Source organism: Ranitomeya imitator, chromosome 1 (assembly GCF_032444005.1).
Source record: "Ranitomeya imitator isolate aRanImi1 chromosome 1, aRanImi1.pri, whole genome shotgun sequence".
NCBI classification, from domain to species: Eukaryota; Metazoa; Chordata; class Amphibia; order Anura; family Dendrobatidae; genus Ranitomeya; species Ranitomeya imitator.
Genome location: NC_091282.1, coordinates 690,817,147 through 690,840,468, shown reverse-complemented (window position 1 = coordinate 690,840,468; position 23,322 = coordinate 690,817,147). Strand labels below are relative to the sequence as shown.

At 44.7% G+C, this 23,322-nt stretch overlaps 1 protein-coding gene across 2 annotated transcripts in view; it reads right to left on the bottom strand.

The window, feature by feature from the left end:
• The window catches only part of COCH (cochlin), a 90,852-nt gene that overhangs the window by 3,455 nt on the left and 64,075 nt on the right, over positions 1-23,322 (bottom strand). For both annotated transcript variants that reach the window (XM_069730285.1, XM_069730276.1), the window contains exons 7-11: positions 19,948-19,992; positions 14,825-14,972; positions 8,630-8,733; positions 7,342-7,568; positions 5,178-5,694 (exon numbers count right to left, since the gene is read on the bottom strand). In XM_069730285.1, the coding sequence (XP_069586386.1) occupies positions 5,178-5,694; positions 7,342-7,568; positions 8,630-8,733; positions 14,825-14,972; positions 19,948-19,992 (1,041 nt within the window). The remainder of the gene's footprint in view (positions 1-5,177; positions 5,695-7,341; positions 7,569-8,629; positions 8,734-14,824; positions 14,973-19,947; positions 19,993-23,322) is intronic.

Genomic DNA, 23,322 nt, shown 5'->3' with positions numbered 1-23,322 from the left:
AGCGCTAAACTTTAGCGCTGTCTCCGGCACGGTGCGTGTGGTACCCAGTGGGCACACGGGCGGCACACGTGTGCCGCACGTGTGCCACACTGATGTGCCACAGAAACGCACCGGCACACGGACACGGATAATTCCGGTACCGATTTTTCCGGTACCGGAAATATCTGGACGTGTGAGACTGCCCTAATGGTGAGGGTCTTCCAGATCAGATTTTCTGGCTGATCATCAACATGAGCTTTTCAGAGTTGCATAGATTGGAAAAAAGATTTAGGTCCATCAAGTTCAACTTTTGTGACTCTGTATAAACGTAGCACTATGGTGTTGCTCCCCTTTCAGTTAAAAAATGTAAAACATTTCTATTCATGTCTCTGTTTTTTTATGAAAATTGTTACAATAAATATATATATATATATATATATATATATATATATATTTACAGTACAGACCAAAAGTTAGGACAGACATTCTCATTTAAAGATTTTTCTGTATTTTCATGACTATGAAAACTACATTCACACTGAAGGCATCAAAACTATGAATTGACACGTGTGGAATTATATATATTTCTGTTAATCCCATCCAAAAATAACCAAGAAGAAACCTCACAAACTTTCAAAGCATTGCATGTGTAGATTTTTCAATAAATTGTTATATATAGTATACAGTAAAATTTTGCTGCAGTATTTTTTACCCCAAAAATCTATTTAAATACGCCAACAAAGGTGCCACAAAAACTGGTACGCCAGGTATGAAACCAATCAAGTTTTATATCTCTGGGTTAAAGTGAATCTTTCAGCACGATTGTGCTCAGTAACCTACAGACAATGTCAGGCTGGCTCCGTTATACTGATTGCAATGATACCTAGTGATGAAATCTGTCTTGTGGTGGTTGTTTAATCTTTATTTTCAGCCTTGAGTTAATAATATGCAGGTTCTCTGAAGCGGCCTGTGGGGAGGTGTCTTTATCTGGTGCTCTGATTAGCTATTCATCTGTATGGCGTCTTACAGGTCACTGATCCCTCGCTGACCTGCCCCTTATTTTACATAATTAATATTTATATATATATATATATATATATATATATATATATATATATATATATATATATATATATATACATACAGTACAGACCAAAAGTTTGGACACACCTTCTCATTTAAAGATTTTTCTGTATTTTCATGTACATTCACACTGAAGGCATCAAAACTATGTATTAACACATGTGGAATTATATACTTAACAAAAAAGTGTGAAACAACTGAAATTATGTCTTATATTCTAGGTTCTTCAAAATAACCACCTTTTGCTTTGATGACTGCTTTGCACACTCTTGGCATTCTCTTGATGAGCTTCAAGAGGTAGTCACCGGGAATGGTTTTCACTTCACAGGTGTGCCCTGTCAGGTTTAATAAGTGGGATTTCTTGCCTTATAAATGGTGTTGGGACCATCAGTTGTGTTGTGCAGAAGTCTGGTGGATACACAGCTGATAGTCCTACTGAATAGACTGTTAGAATTTGTATTATGGCAAGAAAAAAGCAGCTAAATAAAGAAAAATTAGTGGCCATCACTACTTTAAGAAATAAAAGTCAGTTAGTCCAAAAAATTGGGAAAACTTTGAAAATGTCCCCAAGTGCAGTGGCAAAAACCATCAAGCCCTACAAAGAAACTGGCTCACGTGAGGACCGCCCCAGGAAAGGAAGACCAAGAGTCACCTCTGCTTCTGAGGATAAGTTTATCCGAGTCACCATCCTCAGAAATCGCAGGTTAACAGCAGCTCAGATTAGAGACCAGGTCAATGCCACCCAGAGTTCTAGCAGCAGACATCTCTACAACAACTGTTAAGAGGAGACTTTGTGCAGCAGGCCTTCGTGGTAAAATAGCGGCTAGGTCTTGTAAATCACTGTTAAGGACAGGCAACAAGCAGAAGAGACTTGTTTGGGCTAAAGAACACAAGGAATGGACATTAGACCAGTGGAAATCTGTACTTTGGTCTGATGAGTCCAAATTTGAGATCTTTGGTTCCAACCACCGTGTCTTTGTGCGACGCAGAAAAGGTGAATGGATGGACTCTACATGCCTGGTTCCCACCGTGAAGCATGGAGGAGGAGGTGTGATGGTGTGGGGGTGCTTTGCTGGTGACAGTGTTGGGGATTTATTCAAAATTGAAGGCATACTAAACCAGCATGGCTACCACAGCATCTTGCAGCGGCATGCTATTCCATCCGGTTTGCGTTTAGTTGAACCATCATTTATTTTTCAACAGGACAATGACCCCAAACACCCCTCCAGGCTGTGTAAGGGCTATTTGACCACGAAGGAGAGTGATGGGGTGCTACGCCAGATGACCTGGCCTCCTCAGCCACCAGACCTGAATCCAATCAAGATCGTTTGGGGTGAGCTGGACCGCAGAGTGAAGGCAAAAGGGCCAACCAAGTGCTAAGCATCTCTGGGAACTCCTTCAAGATTGTTGGAAAACCGTTCCCGGTGACTACCTCTTGAAGCTCATCACGAGAATGCCAAGAGTGTGCAAAGCAATCATCAAGGCAAAAGGTGGCTACTTTGAAGAACCTAGAATATGAGACATAATTTCAGTTGTTTCACACTTTTTTGTTAAGTATATAATTCCACATGTGTTAATTCATAGTTTTGATGCCTTCAGTGTGAATGTACAATTTTCATAGTCATGAAAATACAGAAAAATCTTTAAATGAGAAGGTGTGTGTCCAAACTTTTGGTCTGTACTATATATATATATATATATATATATATATATATATATATATATATACATACATACATACAGTATATGTGTGTGCGTACATGTACAGTATTTAATATTTTTTGCATATAGTCCCTTTTTATCATATATCCAAATCTTAATTCTCAAACAGTCCCTGTTGAATAGCTTATGAATTCAGTTAAATTGATTTGTTAATCCTATTAATAGATTTAACCTGTTTGCCTATATGTTTTTTTTTTATCGATGGTACTTGCACTTTATTTATTTCATTATACTCTAGATATGCCAGTAGTTTATTCCCTTTTTACCCCTTGATGCCACAACTTGTTGTTCCCCTTCTCATATAACTGCAGCTCTTATCCCCCCCTTTTTCAACTAGTTATTATTTTAACATTTTTTTAAAGCACTATTTATTCTTTCAATTTTCTGTTCAATTTTTTTTCCATTATGCATCCTTTTACAATCTTTCTTTTGCTCATTTTTATACAATCCCCTCTTTCTCCAATTTACCCACTTTTTCCCCACAAAAGTACACTTTTCCTCATATTATTGCTTTTCTCTCTCTTTCTGTATTGAACCTGCTGATCGCGGAGCTCATGCACTTGCTCTTTCCTTCACACTATAAGTTTGATATAATTCTTTACCATTTTTCCTTATCCTTCACCTCTCCACTCCCTTCCCTTCTGCCTTTGCGGTTCTCTCCCTTATCTAAGTGGAATTATCCCAACTATTACGTGTCTCTACCAGATTATTCCCCCTTTTGTTTTTTTTCAGCTTTCTCCTGCTTTTCTACAATTGTGTTCTAGCCCCCTTGCCATCTTATTTTCACCATTCTTTTTTTTAATTTCTCTCTGGATGTCCTCACTGTGATGACACTTATTAACCACACATCTATTTTCAGTAAGCCAGGAGGAATAGATTGTTATCTATAAGTTGACTTTTGAATTTGTGTTTGTTCTTTGGTTGGTCAAGAAAAGACAGACCTTTGTTCCTATAAGCCTGTAATATTGACTTTTAAGTTGACGTTTGTTGTAACATATTGTGCTGTTACCCTTCGTCTCTGTCATCTAGGATATTTGAACAATGATGTTTGCTGATATGTTGATTACACATTATCCCGGCCAGCCAGTTTGTTGACTTGCAAAACAGAGGAGGAGAAACTATGCAAATAGATTAAATAATCAAACAATGCGAATTAATCTCATCAACCCTTCTTCTTTACCCATGAATGATGGCTTGAGGAATAGTTTTGAACTTTACAAGGGGATATATGGCTCTGTAACAGGACACCCAGACAGCCAAAGAACCAGAGACTCTTTACAAGACCTCATGGCTCCATCACAAGGGACACAGATTTGTCATTTTACAAGATGTCTGCTTAGGGCACCATAGCCCCGGCTGAAAGAATACAGATCTGCCCCATTGACGATCAGTGAACCCATGCATACATTTGGGGTAGTCAGGATTTGGACCCACCGGTCACTAGAGACCCATGGATACGTTTGTGAAAGCCAGGAATGGGACCCACTGGTCACCTGGCTCCATGGAGATGTTCGGATGAAGCCAGGTTGTGACCCTCTGTGGTTACCAGACCTTGCATCTCAATGGACGGTCAGCTTCCTAAGCTTGTCGTTACTTCCTCTCTGTGCGTGGGACAGGAGGGGATTGTTGGCCCTGGAAGCTCTGAAGTTACAGCTGCTCTAATCCCGGTGAGCCAGTGGAAGAGTGAGTCTCTCTATAATGTGTACCATCATGGATACTTGCTGGAACTGTTCTATGTTATTGTTTGCTGGTGCCTCAATAAATGATTGCCACACTGCTTTATCATCATCCTGTGTTGTCTGAGTAGTATTATGCCCACGGGAAAGGAGAGTGGGAATTCAGTGGGATGATCCCTGGTCCATGCGGTCTCGAGACAACTCCAACCTGGACTTAACTAAAGTTAACTCATTAAGTGCCAAATATTTGATTGCTAATATATCCACTGTTGAGAGATGAAATTAAAACAAAATTAAAACTTTTCATTCCATTCTGCAGCCATTATTACATGCTGTGTCCAGTTCAGCATAAAAAATGTGGTATGCAAAAATGACTCGCTGTTCATATGTTTTGGCTTTTGAGGTTCATTGAAAAGCTTCAGGCTTTCTAAAGTTGCTAAGAGTTTAAAAGAAGTAACATGTACACTATTCTGACATGTTCCACTGGGAAGGAGCTAAATAAACATAAAAAAAACACTAATGAATTGAGCAAAACTATAGTAAAAAAGTACTTCTGGTTGACAAAACTCAAGAGAAAAGGAGTGATTGCCAAAGCATATTATGCTTTGGACATTTTTGACCACCGGAAAAGGACTGCATGTGAACATACCCTTACATTATTTTTTGGACACTGCCTATAGAAAAGCACATTGCATTACCACATTGAAAACCAGTTACCTGATCTTTGTGCTGTGATGGCTGGACCCCTGACGTCATCGTACGACTGCCCATCTGTTATAATAACCAAGAAGTTTTTGTTGTGCCCATCCTTGGTCGGCTGGAATACGTTACGTACAGCAAAATTGATGGCGTCCCCAGTGGCAGTGCCTCCGCTCATGTATCGGATATTGTAGATTGCTTTTAAGACGTCATCCTTGTTGGGGTAATCGTTCAGACTGAACTCTAAGCGTTGATCATAGGTGAACTGGATTGCAGCCACTTTTGCCCCCACATCAGAGACTTCAAATGAACGTACAATGTTACTCATGAATTCCAACATGAGACGGAAGTTTTGGTCGCCAACGCTACTAGAGCCATCAATCAGGAAAGCTATATTGACGGAGTTGTAACAGGTCTTGCTGCAGAAAAGCTGCTCATGTGTGCACAACTTCTGGGCCAGAGGCTTTGCAAACTTTGCAGTGCCAAACCAGTTTTGCATGTGGAAGGAGAAAAAACTGTTGTTCTTGCAGACAGCCTGCAAAAAATAAGGCAACGGGATTTAATAGTAAAACAAGATCCCAGATTTTTAAATAACAGTTGCAGAACCCGTGAAAAGCAACATGCAAACACAGCCCTTCTATGGATTTATCTGTGGGGTTTTTTTTAATGTAGGGGGCATACTGTAGTGATTTTATTTTTATATAGGTGGCATATTGTATGAATTTTTTTATTCAGGGGAAAGCTTGTGAAGCATATTTTGTACATATTTCTTATTTATAGAGAATATTTTGGTGGCATTTGATATTCAGGGGGCACATTGAAAAAAGATACCCAAAAACTGTGATCTCAAATTATAATGTGCCTCTGTGAATCATATTATTGAGTATATTTTTTATATATGGGTACAATAAGAGGCATATATTTATGACATTGATATGCAGAAGATATACAGTTGTGTGAAAAAGTGTTTACCCCAATCCCTGATTTCCTATTCTTTTGCTCGTTTGTCACACTTTAAATGCTTCAGATCACCAAACAAATTTAAATATTAGACAAAGATAACTCTAGAAAACACAAAAAAGGAAATCTAAACCTACAGGGACCTGTGTGAAAAAGTGTTTGTCCCCTCCTTAAAACATAAATTAATGTGGTTTATCCGATCTTTGGGAAGCAGAGTTCAAATTCCCTAGCCACTCATAGGCCTGATTACTGCTACACCTGTTCTTCTCAATCAAGAAAGCACTTAAATAGGACCTGCCTGACAAAGTGAAGTAGACAAAAAGATCCTCAAAAGCTAGATATCATGCCGCAATCCAAAGAAATTGTGGAACAAATGAGAAACAGTCATTTAGATTTATCAGTCTGGAAAAGGTAATAAACTCACTACTAGTGCTTTGGGACTCCAGTGAAACACAGTGAGAGCTATTAATCACAAATGACGAAAACATGGAACTGTGGTAAACCTTCACAGATGTGGCTGGCGAACCAAAATTACCCCCAGAGCCAGTGATGACTCATCTAAGAGGTCACAAAAGACCCCACAACAACATTCAAGGAACTGCAGGTCTCACTTGCCTCAGTTAAGGTCAATGTTCATGACTCCACCATAAGATAGAGACTGGGCAAAAGTGGCCTGCATGGCAGAGGTCAAGACAAAAACTGCTGCTGAGCAATAAGAACATAAAGACTCATCCCCGTTTTGCCAGAAAACATCTTGATGATCCCCAAGACTTTTGGGAAAATTCTCTGTGGACGGACTAGACAAAAGTTGAACTTTTTAGAAGGTGTATATTCCATTACATCTGGCGTAGAAGTAACACAGCAAAAGAGATATTATACCAACAGTAAAATACGATGGTTGAATTGTAATGGTCTGGGGCTGTTTTGCTGCTTCAGGACCAGGAAGACTTGCTGTGGTAAATGGAACCATTAATCCTGCTGTCTACAAAAAAATCCATCTGTTCGGCACAATGCAGGTTATGCAGCAGGACAATGATCCAAAACACACCAGAAAGTCCCCATCTGGATGGCTTAAAAAAAAAATTAAGACTTTGGCGTGGCCTAGTCAAAGCCCTGACCTTAATCCGATTGAGATACTGTGGCATGACCTTAAGGCTAGGTTCACATTGCGTTAGGGCAGTCCGTTTAGCGCATAGCTCTGTAGGCATCTGTACCGGATTACCTTATCTATAAATGCCACATCCTGCACCATTCCAAGCTCTTCTGGAGCTGGAGGAGCCACAGAGACAATGAAGACATTAATGCCATATTCACGGGCTATCATGCCCGCCTCTTCGATGTTGTCAGAGGGCCAACCATCTATAAACACAACCATGACTTTTGGGATTCCTTTCCGTACTCCATTTGCATTGGTGAAGAAGCTTTGGGCAGTGTGTTTCACTGCTTTTCCTTTAAAAAAAAGAAATGAAAATTCATCAGAAAATAATATTTATCATTATCAACTGCACAGAATACTTTTAGAACTTATGTCAACCTGCAGATAATTAAAGGGAATCTGTCACCAAGTTTTTGCTACCCCACCTTAGAGCAGTATAATGTAAAGGTAGAGACCTAGATTCCAGCGATGTGTAAATTACTGGGCTGTTTTGATAAAATCCCTGTTTTATCTGCTGCTGCTGCTGATATAGCAGTTCTCTGAATGAGCTCTGTGTAACCCATCCCTCACCACTGATTGGCAGCTTTCTGTGTACACTGTTCATAGGCAGAAAGCTGCCAATCAGTGGTGGGGGCGGGGTTGTACTGAGCTCATGCATATGTACAACTACATAAAAGCAGGGTTACTAGTCCTCTAGTGATAATCTTCTCCTAATAAATCAGTTATTTTATAAAAACTACAGCAAGCAGTCTAGTAAATGGCACTTCATTGGAATTGGGGTCTTTGACCATACAACATGCTGCTCTCAGATTAAGTAGCCATAGAATCATAGAATGGTAGAGTTGAAAGGGACCTCCTGGGTCATCTGGTCCAACCCCCTGCTCAAAGCAGGATTCACTAAATCATCGCAGACAAATGTCTGTCCAGCCTCTGTTTGAAGACTTCCATTGAAGGAGAACTCGCCGCCTCCCGTGACAGCCTGTTCCACTCATTGATCACCCTGTCAAAAAGTTTTTCTAATATCTAATCTGTGTCTCCTCCCATTCAGTTTCATCCCATTGCTTCTAGTCTTTCCTTGTGCAAATGACAATAAAGATGATCCTTCTACACTGTGACAGCCCTTGAGATATTTGTAGACAGCTATTAAGTCTCCTCTCAGTCTTCTTTTTTGCAGGCTAAACATTCCCAAATCCTGTAACCGTTCCTCAGTGTGGCCCCCAGTATATAGCTAGAGGCTATGTAATATTTCTCATCTGCTAACATATCATTTCCAATCATGCTCTAGGTGAAAAGGAAATCCCTGAGACTAACATTTTTCCCGTTTTATGTCTTCTCCCATTTCATGCATTATTACCTATGTTGGAGTTTCCTCCTCTGAAGCTGATCTCCTTTACTGCAAACACCACATCTTTTGCAGAGGTGAAATTTTTCAGATAGAACTCTGTCTTTGGTTGCTCACTAGGTAAGATAAAGAAAACGCAGAATTACACTTTTGTGGATAAAAATATTAGGATGCACTTTTTAATCATTATTTTAGGGTTTTTCAGTTCGTCCCATTGACACGGATAGGAAGTCACTGTTGCAGCAACTCAGTTTGCTCAATGTCTTCACTCGAGTCCTAAGGATGCAAAGTGCATAAATGTCACCAATGCTCTGCTGACTATGGAGTCAAACCTACGCTGGTATTAAAGGGGGTGTCTGGTCTGGCAGACTTGTAGCTTAAAGGGACTTTGTCAGCACAGAGTGACTGTTTATTTGTTGAAACCAAGACCCACCACTGGGTGCATAATGGCACAGCCAATCATTTATTTCCACCTTCCAACCTGCTTGTTTTCCCTCTATCTCCACTCCCCTTCTTCGATTAACAGCTGTGGCTTCATACAGCCAGAGAAGGGCAGAGGCAGATGGAATCCAAGCAGGTGGGTAGGTGTATGTAAATGACTGGCCCCACCATGCTGCACCAAGCACCTGCACTTGGTTTGAACAATCCCTTTAAGAATGGACAACCCCTTTAACATCAGCTCAAAAGGCCAACACCAGTGTCTGACATCACGAAAGGATCTTCAGGATAAATGGGAAAAAATTCCCACAGTCACTACTAAAATCTTGTAGAAAGACTTACCTTAAAAGTCAGCACTGTTTCAGCTTCAAAGTGGGGATCAACTCCATATTAATCCCTGCTCAACATATGATAACTGGTCCGTCCTATATGGAGTGCCTGTGTATGCAGGGCCGCCATCAGGGCATGACAGCCGTGACTGGCGTATGGGGCCCGGTGAGCAGAGGGGGCCCGCATCGGGCCCCGTCTCATCTGGTCACCGGGCCCCCCCTGCAGGCGCTGCGGCAGCGGCACACTATTGACGTGCGGGCCCGCGCCCGCACGTCAATAGTTAACAGCCGCCAGCCAGTCTGAGGCTGGCGGCTGAATAGGGCCGCAGTGCGCACTCGCCGCCGCCGGCGTCTGACGTCATTGTCAGCCGCCGGGCCCGGCGGCGAGTGCGTCTGTGTGGAGCCTGGAGAGGGAGCTTCACCCGGCGCTGGAGCTTGGCCAGGTAAGAAGTTGTGTTTTTTTTTTTTCTTTGAGAGCTGCTGCGATCCAGGGGGCCCGGGGGGCAGGATGATGGACACACAGGGGCAGAAATGCTGGACACACAGGGGCAGAATGGTGGACACACAGGGGCAGAAATGCTGGACACAGTGGGGCAGAATGGTGGACACAGTGGGGCAGAATGGTGGACACAGTGGGGCAGAATGGTGGACACACAGGGGCAGAAATGCTGGACACAGTGGGGCAGAATGGTGGACACAGTGGGGCAGAATGGTGGACACACAGGGGCAGAATGGTGGACACACAGGGGCAGAATGGTGGACACACAGGGGCAGAATGGTGGACACAGTGGGGCAGAATGCTGGACACAGTGGGGCAGAATGCTGGACACACAGGGGCAGAAATGCTGGACACAGTGGGGCAGAATGGTGGACACACAGGGGCAGAATGGTGGACACACAGGGGCAGAATGGTGGACACAGTGGGGCAGAATGCTGGACACACAGGGGCAGAAATGCCGGACACAGTGGGGCAGAATGCTGGACACAGTGGGGCAGAAATGCTGGACACAGTGGGGCAGAAATGCTGGACACAGTGGGACAGAATGGTGGACACACAGGGGCAGAATGGTGGACACAGTGGGGCAGAATGCTGGACACAGTGACACAGGGGCAGAAATGCCGGACACAGTGGGGCAGAATGGTGGACACAGTGAGGCAGAATGCTGGACACAGTGGGGCAGAAATGTGGACACACAGGGGCAGAAATGCTGGACACAGTGGGGCAGAAATGCTGGACACAGTGGGGCAGAAATGCTGGACACAGTGGGGCAGAAATGCTGGACACAGTGGGGCAGAAATGCTGGACACAGTGGGGCAGAAATGCTGGACACAGTGGGGCAGGATGCTGGACACAATGGGGGCAGGATGCTGGACACAGTGGGGCAGAAATGCTGGACACAGTGGGGCAGAAATGCTGGACACAGGGGCAGAAATGCTGGACACAGTGGGACAGAATGGTGGACACACACAGGGGCAGAAATGCTGGACACACAGTGGGGCAGAAATGCTGGACACAGTGGGGCAGAATGCTGGACACACAGGGGCAGAAATGCTGGACACAGTGGGGCAGAAATGCTGGACACAGTGGGGCAAAAATGCTGGACACAGGGGCAGAAATGCTGGACACAGTGGGACAGAATGGTGGACACACACAGGGGCAGAAATGCTGGACACACAGTGGGGCAGAATGCTGGACACAGTGGGGCAGAATGCTGGACACACAGGGGCAGAAATGCTGGACACAGGGGCAGAAATGCTGGACACGGGCAGAAATGCTGGACACAGTGGGGCAGAATGCTGGACACAGTGGGGCAGAATGCTGGAGACAGGGGCAGAAATGCTGGACACACAGTGGGGCAGAATGCTGGACACAGTGGGGCAGAATGCTGGACACACAGGGGCAGAAATGCTGGACACAGTGGGGCAGAAATGCTGGACACAGTGGGGCAGAAATGCTGGACACAGTGGGGCAAAAATGCTGGACACAGGGGCAGAAATGCTGGACACAGTGGGACAGAATGGTGGACACACACAGGGGCAGAAATGCTGGACACACAGTGGGGCAGAATGCTGGACACAGTGGGGCAGAATGCTGGACACACAGGGGCAGAAATGCTGGACACAGGGGCAGAAATGCTGGACACAGTGGGGCAGAATGCTGGACACACAGTGGGGCAGAATGCTGGACACACAGTGGGGCAGAATGCTGGACACACAGTGGGGCAGAATGCTGGACACACAGTGGGGCAGAATGCTGGACACACAGTGGGGCAGAATGCTGGACACACAGTGGGGCAGAATGCTGGACACACAGTGGGGCAGAATGCTGGACACACAGTGGGGCAGAATGCTGGACACAGTGACAGGGGCAGAATGCTGGACATTGGGGCAGAATGCTGGACACAGTGGGGCAGAAATGCTGGACACAGTGACAGGGGCAGAATGCTGGACACAGTGACAGGTGCAGAATGCTGGACACAGGGGCAGACTGTGAGACCCAGGGGCAGAATGCGAGACACGGGGCAGAATGGAGATACGGGGCATGATTGGAGACACGGGGTAGGATGAAAGACATGGGGGCATGACTGGAGACAGATGGGGCAGAATGGAGACACAGGGGGCATGATTGGAGACAAGTGTCAGGATTGCAGACATGGGGGCATGGTTGGAGACATAGGGGGCAGAATGGAGACATGGGGCATGATTGGAGACACTGGGGGCAGAATTGGAGACAGATCGTGGAGGATCATGGGGCAGGATGGATATGATGGAGACAGATGGGGCAGGATGGAGAGATCACATGGGGCGATCATATGGGGCAGGATAGGGAGATCATATGGGGCAGAATGGATACTCATGAGGGCAGGATGGGAGAATATCTGGCTGACGCCAGGAATGAGACACACGGGGCCAGGCTGGGTGATATTATTAATACCATAGGGGCTAATTTAGGGATATTATTACTGCAGTGATGTATTTATTTTATTTTTTGAGTATACTGTTTTAAATGGGGGGCGGTCCTGTTACTGTATAGAGTGATACTATGTCGCCTTCTTCATGTGGTGTAATGTAGAAGTTGTGAAAAATTAAGTAATGTGTTCTGCAAGCGGAGCTCGAGATAACTGTGTTATTTCCTGCAGAGAGAAGTCCTGGCTGGATGAAATGATGGCGGTCTGTGCTGGATGAAAGATGAAGGACTTCACCTAGAGACGTCACTGGTGAGTCAGTGTGTTACCTATACACTGACACTATACACTGTATACAGAGCTCCTGTGTATAATTTCACTAGTGATCACTATATTATCTGTACACAGACACTGCATACTAAGTACAGATCTCCTGTGTATAATGGCACTTATGGTGATAGTATGGTGCCTTTTTAAAAATTACTGATCAGAATTGTAGTATTCAGTCACTATGTGGTGGTAATATGTGGTCTGGACATGGTGTTGTGGTATTTGTTCCTTGTATGTGATATTATTCGATCACTGTGGTGGTAATATGTGGTCTGGTCATGGTGTTGTGGTATTTGTTCCTTGTATGTGATATTATTCGATCACTGTGGTGGTAATATGTCATCTGGTCATGGTGTTGTGGTATTTGTTCCTTCTATGTGATATTATTGGGCATTTTAAAAATTGAAAAATAAATAAAAATATACCTAAATTGTATTGCATATTTTAACAAATATTTAATAGGTTACAGCAGAGTAGGGCCCGGCCAAAAGTGTCTACCGTGTTATGGTGGCGGCTTAAAAAATCTTTTGGCCAAAACAAAAGCTGCCTGCTATATGTGTGATCTGGTGATGGGAACTGTTAATGTGTGATTGGTGAGAAGTGGAGTTTTTCCAAGAGAGAGCGGTGGGACTGTGGACAGTTCGAGGGGTGGAGCCTGGAGGCGGGGCTGGGGTGGAGCCTGGGCGGAGTCTCAAGGGGGCCCCGAAAATTTTGCCAGTATGGGGCCCCGAAATTTCTAGTGGCAGCCCTGTGTGTATGGAGCGGGTTTAAGAGCTGAGCATGCACCATAACCGGCACAAGCCGGCTGCATTACATAGCCGGCATCTGTCTGTATTCACACCAGCTGGAGAGAAGATGCAATGGCTGCTGTTAACCTCTTAAATGCCACTGCATATGAGGTGCAGAATGGGAGATGGACTGGTTTGTGCATCCACAATCCGCCCCCACCCACCTGCCGTTACAATCTGATCCAATGAGTTGCCATAGCAGTTGGGGTCCTACTGAAGGCCCCCATGGCTGCCATGTTGGAATCCCTATGGAGACCAGCTACAGGGTGAGCTTTACAGAACACCATGATTTCAGCTACATTCTACAATACTATAGGATGGTATGGAGAACAAGAAGTTAGATCATTGCAAGCTCAAGTGGGACACGAGATGTCTCTTGTGTGACACCTTGGTAATGAGACACCTTTTTATAGGCCATCAGTTGAACCAGCTGATATTATTTGTCAGTAAGTGGCAGGATTGCTTTCTAATTACTGATAGATTTCAGCTGGTGTCATGACTTTCCATGGATTTTTGTACCTCTCTTTCTTTGTGTGTTCAATACTTTTTCCGTGTCATTTCCCATTAGTACACAAAATTTATGGACCTCTGTGGTGATTTATTTGCCTGTGTAGATTGGATGGGTTGTTTCCGACATCTGGGGAGAATTTCATGTCAATCGCACCTTAAAGGGAACCTGTCGCCCCCAAAATCGAAGATGAGCTAAGCCCACCAGCATCAGGGACTTATCTACAGCATTCTGTAATGCTGTAGATAAGCCCCCAATGTATCCTGAAAGATGAGAAAAAGAGGTTATATAATACTCACCCAGGGGCGGTCCGATCCGATGGGTGTCGCGGTCCGGGGCCTCCCATCTTCTTACGATGACGTCCTCTTCTTGTCTTCCTGCCGTGGCTCCAGCGCAGGGGTACTTTGTCTGCCCTGTTGAGGGCAGAGCAAAGTACTGCAGTGCGCAGGCGCTGGGACTCTTTGACCTTTCCTGGTGCCTGCGCACTGCAGTACTTTGCTCTCCCCTCAACAGAACAGACAAAGTACGCCTGCGCCGGAGCCGCAGCGTGAATACACGAAGAGGACGTCATCGTAAGAAGATAGGAGGCCCCGGACCGGACCACGACGCCCATCGGACCGGACCGCCCCCCCAGGTGAGTATAATCTAACCTCTTTTTCTTACCTTTCAGGATACATCGGGGGCTTATCTACAGCATTCCAGAATGCTGTAGATAAGCCCCTGATGCCGGTGGGCTTAGCTCATCTTCGATTTTGAGGGTGACAGGTTCCCTTTAAGAAATACATTTGCTTAGATAATTGATGACGTGCTCAATACTGACTATTTCATCCGCTGTATGTAGTAAACAAATGTTTCAGTGAAGGCTACACCCAATATATAGTTCACCTGTGATATTAATGCCATATTACCTGGCCTGTACCACTCCCATATGAGGTCCTTCTGTTCCAATCCCCAGCATAACAGCTACTTTAGCTATAAAGTTCTTCTGTAGGTTGAAGCGACGCTGTCCAATATTGCTGCTGCCATCTAAGAGGAAGGCAATTTCTGCTTTGCAGTCTGTAGGCAAAAAGGTCAAGAAAAAACAGTCACAGTGATTCATTATGTATTAAAGCGGTTGTCCACTACTAGGACAACCCCTTCTTAAACTTAATGTTCGGTCTCGATAACATACTAAAGCCTATGTACCTACCTACCACGCCAGCGCAGTCCCCACGGTGTCGGCACTCGTTCTGCCCGAGGGACATGTGACGCCGGCGTCCAATCGGCACTGTGTCACTGTCTCCACCTTCGGACAAACTGAAAATAAAGAGGAAGCCAGGGATCAGCTGCAGCCCTGGACTTCCTTTACATTTTCAGATTGTCTGAAGGCGGAGACAGTGACCCCAGCGTTGATTGGGCACTGTGCCTCATGTGTCATTTCCTGCCTATCAGCACCCTCCCCTGGCTGATTGACAGGTCAGTGGCCATGTACAAAAGCAAATGACTTGTCAGTCAGCCAGGGGAGGGTGCTGCTAATTCAGGAATACAGCATGTGATGAAAGTGCATCATCACTCCGCAATGTGCTTCCAGACACAACTTCAAAGTGATTTCTCATTGGTAAAACAGAGCTTTGTGGCCATAAAGGGATTAACTGCATTATCCTTTAGAGGATGGCACAATCATATTAATGGTTTGGGGTGGCGGTGAACAGGGTAAAGTTTTCTGACAGATTGCTTTAAAATGTAGTCTACAAAACACTCACATGTACACAGGGCCGTATTTAGAGTTTATGCTGCCCTAGGCACTTTTAGTGCTGCCTCCCCCTTTGGTGAGTATGACACTATCGGCAGTGACTTTGTCAAAAATCGCTGATGTGAAAGTAGCCTTTTGCAGCAAATCCGGCAGTTTTTCCGCATCTGCCACGGAACAGATCACTTACGGCAACTTTGCGTTCGGCCTCATTCATTCCCTATGGGATTTGCGGACATTTGCGGCACTTGCCGCGATCTGGCAAATGCGGTATCATACCTCCCAACTTTTGAAGAAGGGAAAGAGGGAAAAATGTTAGGCCATGCCTCTGACCACACCCATTTCACAACTAGTCACACCCATATCCACACCCCAACCACACCCATTTAGTACTGCTGATCACACTGTTTCATAAACAATAATTATAAACAAAAAAAATGGCCACACAGTGCTCCATACTGTATAACCACCCCACATGATGCTCAGTACTGAATAATGGCCCCACATGATGCTGCATACAGTATAATGGCCCCACATGATGCTCAATACTGTATAATGGCCACACAGTGTTCCATACTGTTTAATGGCCCCACAAGATGCTCAATACTGTATAATGGCCACACAGTTCTCTATACTGTATAATGGCCACACATGATGCTCAATACTGTATAATGGCCACACATGATGCTCCATACTGTATAATGACCACACAGTGCACCATACTGTATAATGATCACACAGTGCTCCATACTGTATAATGACCACACAGTGCTCTATCTATATATATAATTGTCTAAGGGTTTTTCCGTCTGTGTCTTTCTGTCTGTCTGTCTGTCCTGGAAATCCCGCGTCTCTGATTGGTCAAGGTCGCCAGGCCTCGACCAATCAGCGACGGGCACAGCGACGATGATGTCATAAAGGACGTAGACATCCCGCGTCTGATTGGTCGAGGCCGCCAGGCCTCGACCAATCAGCGACGGGCACAGTATCGACGTAGATGTCATAATGGTTGCCATGGCGACGATGATGTCATAAAGGTTGCCTCGACCAATCAGCGACGGGCACAGTCTGCCGCGAATTCGCCGCGACCAATCAGCGACAGGCACAGTATCGACGTAGATGTCATAATGGTTGCCATGGCGACGATGATGTCATAAAGGTTGCCTCGACCAATCAGCGACGGGCACAGTCTGCCGCGAATTCGCCTCGACCAATCAGCGACAGGCACAGTATCGACGTAGATGTCATAATGGTTGCCATGGTGACGATGATGTCATAAAGGTTGCCTCGACCAATCAGCGACGGGCACAGTCTGCCGCTAATTCTGGAATCATCATTGTCCATATACTACGGGGACATGCATATTCTAGAATACCCGATGCGTTAGAATCGGGCCACAATCTAGTACTGTATAATGGCCACACATGATGCTCCATACTGTATAATGGACACACAGTGTTCCATCATGTATAATGGCCCCACATGATGCTCAATACTGTATAATGGCCACACAGTGCTCAATACTGTATAATGGCCACACATGATGCTCAATACTGTATAATGGACACATATGATGCTCCATACTGTATGATGACCCCACATGATGCTCCATACTGTATAATGGCCACACATGATGCTCCATACTGTATAATTCCCTCCCTCCCATCTTATATGCATGGCTCATCTCCCCCCTCCCATCCTGTATGCATGGCTCATCTCCCCCCTCCCATCCTGTATGCATGGCTCATCTCCCCCCTCCCATCCTTTATGCATGACTCATCTCACTCACCCCCCTCCCATCCTGTATGCATGGCTCATCTCACTCACCCCCCTCCCATCCTGCATGCATGGCTCATTTCCCATCCTGTATGCATGGCTCATCTCCCCCTCCCATCCTGTATGCATGGTTCATCTCACCCCCCTCCCATCCTGTATACATGGCTCAACTCCCCTCCTGTATGCATGGCTCGGCTCCCCGCTCCCATCTTGCATGGCTCAGCTCCCCGTCCTCCTTCATCCTCCCTCCGTCCTACCTGGCTGTCATACCTTTCCCACACCGCGCCGAACATCCCTCCATCTCTTTCCCGGCGCAGCACCTTCTTCCTGTGTGAGCGGTCACGTGGTACTGCTCATTAAGGTCATGAATATGCATCCATATTCATCACCTTAATGAGCGTTACCACGTGACCGCTCACACAGGACGAGCTGCAGGTGCTGAGACCAGGCATCGCTGGAGTAGGGTGAGTATGACGTCTTCAAGGGGGCAGGGAGGTGGTGACCCAGGACTTTAATTAAAAAGAAAACAGAAAAAAAAACTTGCTCAGGTGCAGTCCCCCTGCATCGTCCCGCCCTAGGCACGTACCTAGTGGCAAATACGGCCCTGCATGTACACATCTCTTCAGGAGCAAGCCTTGCATGCAGTTAGACTTAAATAGAAAGCTGCGTGGAAAGACTCAAATTCAGCAACAATGGGGGACTTGCCATATTGTGTGCCACCACAGGATAAAAATGAGTTGTGTTACCCCTATTTAAAACCCAACAGTCAGACTTTGCCATCTATCCTTCCTGATGCGCCAACGTCGCAAATATTAACTGTTGATGGTGTCACTATATAAACTGTCAAAAGGGGTGTTTGGGGTTCTATGTCCAGGGCAGCAAGAGGGTGCTACTGAAAGCCTAGTAATAGTAAATTTGGATCAGAAGAATGCCTATTATGATTTTTATTCCATCCATTACATCAGAAATAGTTGTTACGGAGCATGAAAAGAATAGACAAGACCACTTTATTTTATTGCCTTAAAGACTACTGGTATGTCAATTCTTTCAGCGTTTTTGCAGCGTTTCTTCACCCATAAAAAGCAATGAGCAAGTGCTAAAAAGCAGCAAAAACATTACCATCAGTTTTTGCAGCGTTTCTACACCCATAAAAAGCAATGAGCAAGTGCTAAAAAGCAGCAAAAACATTACCATCAGTTTTTGCAGCGTTTTTGGTGAAAAGAACTACAGGTACAGCAGGATGTATAACTTACAGTATTTATTTTTGTGATTTTTTCCCAAGTTTAAACCAAAACGTCTTGGTGTCCTCACATGGCCATAGCTGTTAGTATTAGTACAGTGTAACTAAATTAGTGATATACATTAAAGTAAACAATGCCCAACCAATTCACTGCACTGCCAATGTGTTAGGTAAACAATACCCAACCAATTCAACTTCCCCCGCTGTTTTTACATTTGTAAGTGTGTATTTTTTCATGCACTCATATTAACTTTTTTGTTCAGAATAGTCACTATATTTTAAGATCTAGAAAAAAAAAAAAGCGACTCAACATAATCTGCGAACAGCCTTATAGACTCTAGTCCTTCCTAATACAATTTTTAGTTTTTATTTTTGTTAATAGAAAATGTAGATTTGTCTATCCCATTTTCTTAACATATATTCCCAATTAGAATGAATGCAGAAATCAGTGAATTTGTCTATCCTATTTTCTTTTCTATTAACAATTAAGCAATATATATGCTTGTCCTCCCTGTTTGCATTAAAAGATACTTTTTTGTCTTATTTTGGTTGTCGAACACCTTGTATTGTTCATGCTTGCATGGTGGAAGCAAAGCTGAACTTTGGGATCCTGAACAACGCTGCAAGAAAAGCAGCAAAACAAAAAAGCTTGCAAAAGCTGCTTTATGTCTGCAGCTTTTTACTGTAAATAGATCAGGTTTGGGATGCAGGAAATAAACTGCAAAAAAGCAAAGTATGAACATAGCCTAACACTCCTTGCTCCTGTTTTAGCAATAAACTGGTGACGTGGAACCACAGGGTAACTAAGAGATTGTGAGTCTTCATCTCAAACATTTGTAAGTTGGTGTGGATTTTATATCAGGAAATCCCCAGGTGAATTTCCGTGGAGAAGGCATAGATGAAAAGTCAATTCCAAGAAATCATAGTTGGACAGAGCAAAGCAAGTAGAGTTGGGTTGAAAATAATAGACTGGCGAAGGTGAGGGTGAGGAGCAGATAGGTAGACAATGTCATTACCATTAGCGGGGGTCAGTAAGAGGAATATCAAGAGACAACACACTTTATCAGAAAAGAAGGAAGCTAATAGACCTTTTCACACTGTGCCCGAGAGAAGGCAGAGGGTCCCTTAGAAAGTCCAGGGCATCAGAGCGTTGATGACAGCAGCACTGGCCCTTTATGAAGCCTTACGTAAATGGGTGCAGTCCAAAGCAGGACAGGGCAACATGGCCAAGTAGACGACACGGAACAGTGACACTAGTATTTACTGCTTTCACTATTGCATTGTACCTTTATTGCCAGTTGACTTCTCTGGTGTCTTCTTTTGGCGCCGTGCTGCAGAAACCACAAAAGAAAGTACTTAAAATTGTATGTCCTTGTCCATAATCTGCATATTGTAAGCTAATAATTAAAATTACATCATGTTTAATTAAAAAAAAAGTCAAAGGCATAAAATAAGCATGAGAGCTACACTGGCCCTGGAAAATTCTTATGGGTTTCATCTTACTAAAGTACCAGAGCCCACTGATAACATTACAATGTATCTTGGACTATAACATGCACATAAGACACACGCCAGATTTAGAATGCAGAAAATAGGAAAACATATCTGCCATTAATTAAGACTTCCCTGGAGGTGTTAAGAAGTGGAGAGGTCAATATCACCAATATTAATACTGTAGGGAAAAGTAGGAGGTAATAGATTCAGGGATCCTCCGCAGCATGTGCATTGTACACACATTGCTTTACTGCATGCACATTTTGTACAATATCTGCAGAGCACACACATACACAACACTGTTGCAAGCACAACACATACAGTGGCTTGCAAAAGCATTCACCCCCTTGGCAATTTTTTTGTTTTTCTATCTCACAATCTGGAATTTAATTTTCTTTTTTTAAGTGTTTGCATCAGCTCATGTAAATAACATGCCTACAACTGTGAACATTTGGTTTTCTTTTAAATGTGAAGCAAACAACAAATAGGACAAGATAACTGAAAACTTCAGTGTGCTTTACTATTCACTAGTGATGAGTGAATATACTCGTTACTCGAGATTTCTCAAGCACGCTCGGGTGTCCTCCGAGTATTTTTTAGTACTCAGAAATTTAGTTTTTACTGCCGCAGCTGAATGATTTACATCTGTTAGCCATCTTGATTACCTGTGGGGGTTGCCTGGTTGCTAGGGAATCCCCACATGTACTTGCAGCGCCCCAGGGTCCTGGTCGTTGCAGTAATATCATTCTCCTCTAGGGGGGAGTGATGTTACATCTGATGGCAATAAAGGAAATCTTCTTACCAGGTATCACAAACCATACACCACACTTCACACTCCAGTCCGCCAGGGGGAGCTATGCTCCTATCTATTAGGGCACGCTTCACAATTAGGTAAAACTGGTGGGCTGGATAGGAGGTTAGGCAGAAGCTGACTGGGCTTCACCCAGGCAGCACCTGTCAGGCAGACAGGGGGAAAGGAGGAACATCTAAGAGCTGCAGACAGAGTGGTCCCTGACAGGGGTGGGATCCTGTCAGAGGCCTAGATAGAAGGCCTCAAAGCTGCGCCTGCCCCACGTGCGGCAGCATCCTACGAAAGGACTCGAAGAGAATTGTGTTGTAGCGGGTGAGAAACGAAGTCATAGCAAAAAGAGAGGTAACCAGAAGGAGTTCTGCCCTGTAAAAGGCTTTCTCCTTTCTGAGGCGCAGGATTCCGGTAGCCAGAACACCGAGGTAGTAAGGATCTCTATGCTTTACTTCAGAGACTGGCATGACAGTTAATTCCATGTTGGCTGCTCGACCTTATACCCAGGAGGCACGGTGGCAACTTGTGGGGGCTGGGGCGTGATAGGGTCCCTGTAAAAAGCCTCAGGCCATCAGTCATACGGGTTTTGTCATGATTCCAATGGCAGAGAATCACAAAAGGACAAGCACCAACGAGCTCTAGGGTGATGGAACCTGAGCTGACCGCGACCCTAAACCTGAACACACAAATAACAATAGCCGGGGAACGTGCCTACGTTGATCCTAGACGTCTCGCACCAGCCGAAGATCTAACTTCCCCTATTAGAAGAAACACAGACCTCTCTTGCCTCCAGAGAAATTCCCCACAGAAATAGCAGCCCCCCACATATAATGACGGTGAAATGAGAGGAAGGCACATACACAGTATGAAAACAGATTCAGCAAAATGAGGCCCGCTAAAACTAGATAGCAGAGGATACAAAAGTAAACTGCGCGGTCAGCAAAAAACCCTTCAAAAAACCATCCTGTAATTACTTGAACTCATGTTCCAACTCATGGAACATGAGGAGCAATTACAGCCCACTAGAGCAACCAGCAGCAAAGAAACAATTACATGCAAGCTGGACAAGACAAAAATAAAGCAAAACGTGGAACAAGAAAATCAAAAACTTAGCTTGTCCTGAAGATTACTGAAGCCAGAAGCTGAGGTAACAAAACACTCTGATAACCTTGATAGCCGGCGGGGAAATGACAAGAAAGCCCGGTTAAATAGGAAACTCCCAAATCCTAATAGAACAGGTGGACACCAGAGACAGCAGAACACAAATCACCCAGTACCATCAGTAACCACCAGAGGGAGCCCAAAAACAGAACTCACAACAGGGTTTGTCCTATCCTTACCATCAGGGGGACAGAGAGAAAGAGACTTAACATCTACAATAGTTGTGAGGACCTCACCGAGAAGCTCAGTAGGGAAGGACTACAACACTCAGGCGCTAGAGCATGGCTACTGATTTCCACCTGGATAAGGGGACTCTGGATTTGCCTTCAGACCGGCCGGACTCTGCCTGCCCTGTGATCTGGTGCTCTGGACTGTGGACGCTGAAGCCTTCAGTAAAAAGGTAAAGAGACTGCAACCTTGTGTCCTCGTTCTTCACTGCGCCTCACACCATCCACCAACTACACTCTGGGAAGCCCTGGGGACATACTTCACCTGTGGGAAGGTATACCATCTAGCTGCCATCACATCACCCCAGCGGACCCCTAAGCAGCGTCGGTCACCCTGACTGAATACCACAGGTGGCGTCACGAACACTATCCCTTTAAAGACCTTTCCCCAATTTATCAATGGACGTACCCTAGGGCCACGAACCGGGTCAGCCACCGTGACATCCCCCTTGAGAACCGAAGGACCCGGTACCGAGTTCCCCATTGCCCTATTGGGGGGCGCTCCAAACTTATGCTGACTATCAGATGTAAATCATTCAGCTGTGGCAATAAAAATAATAATAATAATAATAATAATTTTATTTATATAGCGCCAACATATTCCGCAGCGCTTTACAAATTATAGAGGGGACTTGTACAGACAATAAACATTACATCATAACAGAAATACAGTTCAAAACAGATACCAGGAGGAGTGAGGGCCCTGCTCGCAAGCTTACAAAAACTACATTTCCGATCCCTAAAAAATCCTTGGACACCTGAGCGTGCTCGGGAAATCTCGAGTAACGAGTATATTCGCTCATCACTACTATTCACCCCCCTAAAGTCAGTACTTTGTAGAACCTCCTTTTGCAGCAACTACAATTGCAAGTCGCTCTGCTACATACACACACAGCTCTGCTACATACGCACCATAGTTTTGCTACATTATTATTATTATTATAATACATCAACATACACTCACATACACAACCATG